This window comes from Oncorhynchus tshawytscha, unplaced genomic scaffold (genome assembly GCF_018296145.1).
Source record: "Oncorhynchus tshawytscha isolate Ot180627B unplaced genomic scaffold, Otsh_v2.0 Un_contig_13491_pilon_pilon, whole genome shotgun sequence".
Lineage (NCBI taxonomy): Eukaryota > Metazoa > Chordata > Actinopteri > Salmoniformes > Salmonidae > Oncorhynchus > Oncorhynchus tshawytscha.
Window position 1 is genome coordinate 117501 of NW_024609248.1, and position 10190 is coordinate 127690.

At 41.8% G+C, this 10190-nt stretch overlaps 1 protein-coding gene and 1 long non-coding RNA gene across 2 annotated transcripts in view; both read right to left on the bottom strand.

Moving 5' to 3' along the window:
* The window catches only part of LOC121844480 (BTB/POZ domain-containing protein KCTD19-like), a 31933-nt gene extending 24318 nt beyond the window's left edge, over nucleotides 1–7615 (bottom strand). Inside the window, exons 1-5 of the mRNA XM_042314622.1 lie at nucleotides 6998–7615; nucleotides 6235–6382; nucleotides 5981–6169; nucleotides 3605–3727; nucleotides 451–670 (exon numbers count right to left, since the gene is read on the bottom strand). Coding sequence (XP_042170556.1) covers nucleotides 451–670; nucleotides 3605–3727; nucleotides 5981–6169; nucleotides 6235–6382; nucleotides 6998–7273 — 956 coding nt within the window. The 5' untranslated portion in view covers nucleotides 7274–7615. The remainder of the gene's footprint in view (nucleotides 1–450; nucleotides 671–3604; nucleotides 3728–5980; nucleotides 6170–6234; nucleotides 6383–6997) is intronic.
* A 204-nt stretch (nucleotides 7616–7819) lies between these two features.
* Nucleotides 7820–9852, bottom strand: LOC112242351. Its single transcript, XR_006082002.1, has 4 exons — nucleotides 9667–9852; nucleotides 8517–8616; nucleotides 8275–8386; nucleotides 7820–8111 (listed from the first exon to the last, which is right to left on the bottom strand). It is a non-coding gene; the product is annotated as an uncharacterized LOC112242351 (long non-coding RNA).
* Nucleotides 9853–10190: the final 338 nt, after the last annotated feature.

The window sequence follows — 10190 nt, forward strand, 5'->3', positions numbered from 1 at the left end:
CTTTACACCCCTCCAGCCGACGCTTGGCATTACACATGGTGATGTTAGGCTTGTGTGCGGCTGCTCGGCCATGGAAACCCATTTCATGAAGCTCCTGATGAACAGTTATTGCGCTGACGTTGCTTCCAGAGGCAGTTTGGAACTCGGTAGTGAAGTGTTGCAACCAAGGACAGGGACCCAGAGTGTTTCCAAGGCTACAACAGGGGCCCAGAGTGTTTCCTAGTCAGTAGGTATAGACTACAACAGGGGCCCAGAGTGTTTCCTAGTCAGTAGGTATAGACTACAACAGGGGCCCAGAGTGTTTCCTAGTCAGGTCAGTAGATCAGGAGACTCCTGTCCCTAATCATCACTGATGATGGAGAGACTTGTTGTTCCATATCTACACTACTTCTGCCGACATAATGGCCTCCTGTAGGATAAATAAAGGGTATTTGAATTGAATGGACTTACTCCACGTGTTGGAAGACCACCCCGTTGCCAGAGAGGTGCAGCCTGCTGCCCTCCACGTTACTGTCCACACAGAGCTGTCCCAGAGCCGAGTCCTGGTACCTCACCAACAGGTCAAAGGTCATAATGTACAGAGGTTGAGGGGTCAACCGATGCTGCTGCTGTTGTTGCTTCATCTGAGGGCAGCCATTTTGAGGCTGCATGATGTCATCACCAATCAATTCTGTGGTAAGAATGACACGCTGTAGTTACTATAGACCAGAGCCCTATTCCCTATATAGTGGTACTACTATAGACCAGAGCCCTATTCCCTATATAGTGGTACTACTATAGACCAGAGCCCTATTCCCTATATAGTGGTACTACTATAGACCAGAGCCCTATTCCCTATATAGTGGTACTACTATAGACCAGAGCCCTATTCCCAGATAGTTTATATAGTAGGTACTACTATAGACCAGAGCCCTATTCCCTATATAGTGGTACTACTATAGACCAGAGCCCTATTCCCTATATAGTGCTACTACTATAGACCAGAGTCCTATTCCCTATATAGTGGTACTACTATAGACCAGAGCCCTATTCCTATATAGTAGACTACTATAGACCAGAGCCCTATTCCCTATATAGTAGACTACTATAGACCAGAGCCCTATTCCCTATATAGTGGTACTACTATAGACCAGAGCCCTATTCCCTATATAGTGGTACTACTATAGACCAGAGCACTATTCCCTATATAGTGGTACTACTATAGACCAGAGCACTATTCCCTATATAGTGATACTACTATAGACCAGAGCCCTATTCCCTATATAGTGGTACTACTATAGACCAGAGCACTATTCCCTATATAGTGGTACTACTATAGACCAGAGCCCTATTCCCTATATAGTGATACTACTATAGACCAGAGCCCTATTCCCTATATAGTGGTACTACTATAGACCAGAGCCCTATTCCCTATATAGTACACTACTATAGACCAGAGCCCTATTCCCTATATAGTGGTACTACTATAGACCAGAGCCCTATTCCCTATATAGTGGTACTACTATAGACCAGAGCCCTATTCCCTATATAGTACACTACTATAGACAAGAGCCCTATTCCCTATATAGTGGTACTACTATAGACCAGAGCCCTATTCCATATATAGTGGTACTACTATAGACCAGAGCCCTATTCCCTATATAGTGGTACTACTATAGACCAGAGCCCTATTCCCTATATAGTGGTACTACTATAGACCAGAGCCCTATTCCCTATATAGTGGTACTACTATAGACCAGAGCCCTATTCCCTATATAGTGGTACTACTATAGACCAGAGCCCTATTCCCTATATAGTGGTACTACTATAGACCAGAGCCCTATTCCCTATATAGTGCACTACTATAGACCAGAGCCCTATTCCTATATAGTGGTACTACTATAGACCAGAGCCCTATTCCCTATATAGTGTACTACTATAGACCAGAGCACTATTCCCTATATAGTGATACTACTATAGACCAGAGCCCTATTCCCTATATAGTGGTACTACTATAGACCAGAGCCCTATTCCCTATATAGTGGTACTACTATAGACCAGAGCACTATTCCCTATATAGTGATACTACTATAGACCAGAGCCCTATTCCCTATATAGTGGTACTACTATAGACCAGAGCACTATTCCCTATATAGTGGTACTACTATAGACCAGAGCCCTATTCCCTATATAGTGGTACTACTATAGACCAGAGCCCTATTCCCTATATAGTGGTACTACTATAGACCAGAGCCCTATTCCCTATATAGTGGTACTACTATAGACCAGAGCCCTATTCCCTATATAGTGGTACTACTATAGACCAGAGCCCTATTCCCTATATAGTGCTACTACTATAGACCAGAGTCCTATTCCCTATATAGTGGTACTACTATAGACCAGAGCCCTATTCCCTATATAGTAGACTACTATAGACCAGAGCCCTATTCCCTATATAGTAGACTACTATAGACCAGAGCCCTATTCCCTATATAGTGGTACTACTATAGACCAGAGCCCTATTCCCTATATAGTGGTACTACTATAGACCAGAGCACTATTCCCTATATAGTGGTACTACTATAGACCAGAGCACTATTCCCTATATAGTGATACTACTATAGACCAGAGCCCTATTCCCTATATAGTGGTACTACTATAGACCAGAACCCTATTCCCTATATAGTGGTACTACTATAGACCAGAGCCCTATTCCCTATATAGTGGTACTACTATAGACCAGAGCCCTATTCCCTATATAGTGGTACTACTATAGACCAGAGCCCTATTCCCTATATAGTGGTACTACTATAGACCAGAGCCCTATTCCCTATATAGTGGTACTACTATAGACCAGAGCCCTATTCCCTATATAGTGGTACTACTATAGACCAGAGCCCTATTCCCTATATAGTGGTACTACTATAGACCAGAGCCCTATTCCCTATATAGTGGTACTACTATAGACCAGAGCCCTATTCCTATATAGTGGTACTACTATAGACAAGAGCCCTATTCCCTATATAGTGGTACTACTATAGACCAGAGCCCTATTCCATATATAGTGGTACTACTATAGACCAGAGCCCTATTCCCTATATAGTGGTACTACTATAGACCAGATCCCTATTCCCTATATAGTGGTACTACTATAGACCAGAGCCCTATTCCCTATATAGTGGTACTACTATAGACCAGAGCCCTATTCCCTATATAGTGGTACTACTATAGACCAGAGCCCTATTCCCTATATAGTGGTACTACTATAGACCAGAGCCCTATTCCCTATATAGTGGTACTACTATAGACCAGAGCCCTATTCCCTATATAGTGGTACTACTATAGACCAGAGCCCTATTCCCTATATAGTGGTACTACTATAGACCAGAGCCCTATTCCCTATATAGTGGTACTACTATAGACCAGGGCCCTATTCCCTATATAGTGGTACTACTATAGACCAGAGCCCTATTCCCTATATAGTGGTACTACTATAGACCAGAGCCCTATTCCCTATATAGTGGTACTACTATAGACCAGAGCCCTATTCCCTATATAGTGGTACTACTATAGACCAGAGCCCTATTCCCTATATAGTGGTACTACTATAGACCAGATTCCCTACCGGGTCGTTTCTGTAACTCTTCCAGGAAGTCCGTCATGCCAGCTGCTCCAGCCTCCTGGTTCAACCTGTCATGATCACTGAAGTCCTCTGGCAGGAAGATGTTTCCAGTCTGAAGGTAATTAGCTGAACAGAACACAGACACATGGCTCTCATCACCTGTTAGGAGATGCTGCTGCTTCACATTCGCAGAGATACACACGGAAATACATTCAAACACGCCACACACACACACACGCATGCATGCACGCAAACACACGTACCGAAACACGCTTATTTCCTTCGGAGGTTCGACAAACACTACATCAACTGAATCATCCAGATAAACACAATGACAGTAATCATTACAGAGAGTCAGATACCAGAGATAATAGATAGGGTCCTTACTGTAGCTACTAGAGATAATAGTGATCCTTACTGTAGCTACTAGAGATAATAGTGATCCTTACTGTAGCTACTAGAGATAATAGTGATCCTTACTGTAGCTACTAGAGATAATAGTGATCCTTACTGTAGCTACTAGAGATAATAGTGATCCTTACTGTAGCTACTAGAGATAATAGTGATCCTTACTGTAGCTACTAGAGATAATACCAGAGAGTAACACTGATCCTTACTGTAGCTACTAGAGATAATACCAGAGAGTAACACTGATCCTTACTGTAGCTACTAGAGATAATACCAGAGAGTAACACTGATCCTTACTGTAGCTACTAGAGATAATACCAGAGAGTAACACTGATCCTTACTGTAGCTACTAGAGATAATACCAGAGAGTAACACTGATCCTTACTGTAGCTACTAGAGATAATACCAGAGAGTAACACTGATCCTTACTGTAGCTACTAGAGATAATACCAGAGGGTAATACTGATCCTTACTGTAGCTACTAGAGATAATACCAGAGGGTAATACTGATCCTTACTGTAGCTACTAGAGATAATAGTGATCCTTACTGTAGCTACTAGAGATAATACCAGAGGGTAATACTGATCCTTACTGTAGCTACTAGAGATAATAGATAGGGTCCTTACTGTAGCTACTAGAGATAATAGTGATCCTTACTGTAGCTACTAGAGATAATAGTGATCCTTACTGTAGCTACTAGAGATAATAGTGATCCTTACTGTAGCTACTAGAGATAATACCAGAGAGTAACACTGATCCTTACTGTAGCTACTAGAGATAATACCAGAGGGTAACACTGATCCTTACTGTAGCTACTAGAGATAATACCAGAGGGTAATACTGATCCTTACTGTAGCTACTAGAGATAATACCAGAGGGTAATACTGATCCTTACTGTAGCTACTAGAGATAATAGTGATCCTTACTGTAGCTACTAGAGATAATACCAGAGGGTAATACTGATCCTTACTGTAGCTACTAGAGATAATACCAGAGGGTAACACTGATCCTTACTGTAGCTACTAGAGATAATAGTGATCCTTACTGTAGCTACTAGAGATAATACCAGAGGGTAATACTGATCCTTACTGTAGCTACTAGAGATAATACCAGAGAGTAATACTGATCCTTACTGTAGCTCCTACAGAAAATACTGATCCTTACTGTAGCTACTAGAGATAATACCAGAGGGTAACACTGATCCTTACTGTAGCTACTAGAGATAATACCAGAGGGTAATACTGATCCTTACTGTAGCTACTACAGAAAATACTGATCCTTACTGTAGCTACTAGAGATAATACCAGAGAGTAACACTGGTCCTTACTGTAGCTACTTGTGAAGATGTGAAGGCACAAGGCCACTGGAGTAAGAAACAGTAACTGAAGCTTTGAGAGGTAGGTTTGTTGGGAGTTCCTATTGAGTTGATTGGTGTTTGGTTGTAATGGGAATAGAGGCTAAGTTAAGATCTCTGGATATGTTGTAGATGAGGGTGTAATAAGGGTGACTCTCTGAGGTCATTAAAGATCCCATGGCACTTATCGTAAGACAATGGGTGTTAACCCCTGGTGTCCTGGCTAAATTCCCAATCTGGCCCTCAAACCATCATGGTCACCTAATAATCCCCAGTTTACAACTGTCTCATTCATCCCCTTCCTCTCCCCTGTAACTATTCCCCAGGTCGTTGCTGTAAATGAGAACATGTTCTCAGTCAACTCACCTGGTAGAATAACGGACAAATAAATCAAAAATAAAAGATACTTCTAGAATTTTCTAGATTCTGAGTTTTAGGTTGATGTTGGTTTCTTTGTTGGATATGACTAAAGGAAAGCTGGAGCTTGAAGCAGACACCAGAACATCCGGTATGGGATGGAACAAGGTTGAGAAGACTAGCTGCCCAGAACAGAGTGTGATGTAGATGAGTCCTCGATAGCCTATGGTCCCTAGGCCAAATAATTCAATTAAACTTACCTATGAATCTGAAGAGAGAGCTGTCACACTCGATGACGACCAGGTCGTCACACAGCCACAGAAGGTTGTGAGGCGTCACCAGGGCGGGGTACAGGCGGATCGTCTCCATGGGAACGAAGCAGTACAGCACCTCCTCGTCACCGTCGACCAGAGGAGTCCCCACCAGACCCAGGGGTACCGTGTCATGAACTACACAACAACACAGTGACATCAGAGCCTACCTGAGGACACTGGGCTGGCTATGGGGGGCCTACCTGAGGACACTGGGCTGGCTATGGATTCAGGTTCTCTGGTGTTACAGATTCTGGTCTTCCAGTAGTTCAGGGTGGCTCTCTCAGTCACCTGCAGGTCTACTGGCCGGTCTCGCAGGAAATGCTTCCCTGACTGGAGGTTCTCTAAGGCCTAGTGGGAAATTAATCCGAGGACATAAATCATGAGCCACTTCATATCGAATCAAATGTTATTTGTTACATATAGTTTACAGCACCCGGTATAAAAGGTGCAGTGAAATGCTTAGATCTGCCTCCCTCAACATTACAGTAAGTAATTAGAGGAAGTTAGTATGCATAGTAATATAACTAATAGTAATAAACTAGTAATAAATAAATAAATAACTATGTACACACTAGGATATAAATTATGATAGTGTAAACATGAAATATTTTCAGTATAAATGAACTTATTCTTAAAAAGTTGTCCAAGTTTATTTTTTTATGTTAGACTCAATGATGTAGTACAAGATCTTTCCCGACCAATCACATCAGCCCTCTTCAAATCCAATCTTTTTCAGAGCTCAACTGATTGGTCAAAAGACCACTTATTGAGAAAAAAAAGATCAGAATTGGGCTGCTTGTCTAAATGCAGCCTTATTGTTTTGATTTCGTTTTTTTAAACCTTGATTGAATATTATTGTGAAACAGTAGACTGTTTGCGTTACTTTACCATATTAGGTAGACTAATAATCATGTCTTTTAACTTTGCAAACGGCAAAAAGGGTTGATCGATGAATTGATGTACCTGTAGCAGTGACGTTAGACGTAGACCTGCAGTAAGCTCATATAAAATATTAAATTCTGATACACATGATGTAGCTAGTTTCCCAGTTTGTAGATAATACTGTACATGTCTGAATGTGCATCCGTCTCTGTCGATAAACCACCGTGGTTTCTGACCAGAAGACGTGTCTTTGAGAAGCAAGGAGTCCTGAAGGTGAGAAAGTCGGTTGAACCGGAAGGAAAAAAAACAACCACCAACGTTGAAGGAACAAAATTGATTGTCCTGTTCAGTTGCCATTTGGCCTTATATTAGCTTACTTTTTTTTTTTTTTCTTTTTTTTTTTAAATAAACTTTACGCAAAAGCCAGGTAAAGAAACAGAAAGTTAATTAGTTATAAACCTAGCAGCAACTACCGTCTCCACTTCACTTCGCCCGTTGCTAACATCTGGCTAGCTATCAAAAATCACCCCCAATTCATTATTCATCAGCTACCTTCTTCTTAATCAAACTTTGTTAAAAATATATATATATATATATATATATATATTTAAATGCACTACTGTTTCAAAATATAGGCCTGGCTATTGCGAAGAAAGTAGATTTTGTCTCCGTTTTGACCGCCGGCCTCAAGGAGCCGTTTAAAATGTGGACCGTGACGTCACTGAAACGGTTTCCTCTGCGTCAGTGACGTCACATCCGAGGCCCGCTGGAGGAACGACCGAGTAGCTTCGGAGGGTGTAAACACTGTGGAAAAAACATCGCTTTAATATCATCTAATTACACAAATGACAATACAGAAAAGTGTATTATGATAACTAACGTTATCTTTCTTTAGAAGTGATTTTTTAATTTATTTTTAATTGTTTTGATAAATACATTTGAGTGCATATAAAAAGCAGGTCTATTACAAATACAATGTCATTTCACAGTATGCCAAACATAGCCTACACAGTTTACAGAGTAGGCTCTATTCATTAGAACGCAGTACAATCTTGGCAAAGGCTTGAATTGATGTTCAATGTTGAACTCATTAGATTAGTCTGCTGGCTGGATTCTCTGGACCCTGGACTCTGTTTGTTCTGTTATGTGTTCATTTAGATGTCCCAACAGAGAGTTATTATTGGACACCAAAGACCTGTGGAAAATACATAAATACAAAAAACACATTTTTGGAGGGTGACAAAAAGAGAGTCTTGGCACAGACTTTTGACAGACAGAATGTCGAGTTAATTGTGTGTGTGTGTGTGTGTGTGTGTGTGTGTGTGTGAGTGTGTGTGTGTGTGTGTGTGTGTATTGACCTGTGCTTGCCCTGTAGAAGCACAATGGTCTGCTCCAGTTGTCTCAGGTGTGTCTCCTGCTCTCTCAGAACTAGCACCTGTCTCTGTAGACACCTGTCCCAATGCCTGCCACCTACACACACACACACACACACACAGACACACACACACACACACAGAGGGAGCAGAGAAGAGAGAGATTTGTCCACACCATCCAAAAGACACAGAAATGGAGACACTGTGCCATAGACAAGGCAACTCACAGTTGGTCTCTGCAGTGGTAGAGGAGTCCTGCTTCAGGCTGGTTAGTCTCAAGTTGTAGTTTTCTTTCAGCGCCTCGACAAGCCTTTTCTTCAGGGATTCCTGCAACACAGACAAATAGAGACACCGAGAGGCGAATCCTTAATTCCAATATAGATACATTTTCACTTATTCATGTGTTGATGTCAATGGGAGATTAAGTGGAAATGTTGACTTAAGTGGAAGTTAGGGTTTGCCCCTGAGAGAAGATCATTTAGGTCGGGATTTAACTTAAACAAATTCAGATTCTGGTGCCAAATTATTGTATTTTTTGTCCTATGGGCTATGGTCCAAAGTAGTGCACTATATTGGTCCAAAGTAGTGCACTATATTGGTCCAAAGTAGTGAATTATATTGGTCCAAAGTAGTGCACTATATTGGTTCAAAGTCATGCACTATATTGGTCCAAAGTAGTGCACTATATTGGTCCAAAGTAGTGCACTATATTGGTCAAAAGTCATGCACTATGTTGGTCCAAAGTAGTGCCATATATTCAGTAGGGAATAGTGTGCCATTTGGAACACAGGCCTAGTGTTGTTGAGGTACTAACCAGCTGCTGTTGAGGTACTAACCAGCTGCTGTTGAGGTACTAACCAGCTGCTGTTGAGGTACTAACCAGCTGTTGAGGTACTAACCAGCTGCTGTTGAGGTACTAACCAGCTGTTGTTGAGGTACTAAACAGCTGCTGTTGAGGTACTAACCAGCTGTTGAGGTACTAACCAGCTGCTGTTGAGGTACTAACCAGCTGCTGTTGAGGTACTAACCAGCTGCTGTTGAGGTACTAACCAGCTGCTGTTGAGGTACTAACCAGCTGTTGTTGAGTTACTAACCAGCTGCTGTTGAGGTACTAACCAGCTGTTGAGGTACTAACCAGCTGCTGTTGAGGTACTAACCAGCTGCTGTTGAGGTACTAACCAGCTGCTGTTGAGGTACTAACCAGCTGCTGTTGAGGTACTAACCAGCTGCTGTTGAGGTACTAACCAGCTGCTGTTGAGGTACTAACCAGCTGTTGTTGAGGTACTAACCAGCTGCTGTTGAGGTACTAACCAGCTGATGTTGAGATACTAACCAACTGCTGTTGAGGTACTAACCAGCTGCTGTTGAGGTACTAACCAGCTGATGTTGTGTGAAGGACAGCTTCCTCTTCAGGAGAGCTACCTCACTGCACTGTGGAGTCACATCAACATGACTCTCACTCTGTTCTTGTCCTCCTCTGTTCTGTCCTTCTCTCTTTTCTTCTGTCTCTGTCAGACAGGAAGTAGCAGGAGGTGATCCCAGGGCAGAGAGCAGGTCGTAGGCCTGGCCTGGAGGAGACAGAAGACAGGAAGGTACACGGTCTGAGAACGGTATCTAGTTAGTTTCGTGTTATCGTTACAATGCCAAGCAAAGGACGAGCTAATGTATTAGTCTGAGGAAAATATGTTAGAATGGTTATATCTAGAACGGTTATATCTAGAATGGTTACATCGAGAATGGTTATATCTAGAATGGTTACATCTAGAATGGTTACATCTAGAATGGTTATATCTAGAATGGTTACATCTAGAATGGTTATATCTAGAATGGTTACATCTAGAATGGTTACACCTAGAATGGTTACATCTAGAATGGTTACATCTAGAATGGTTACATCTAGA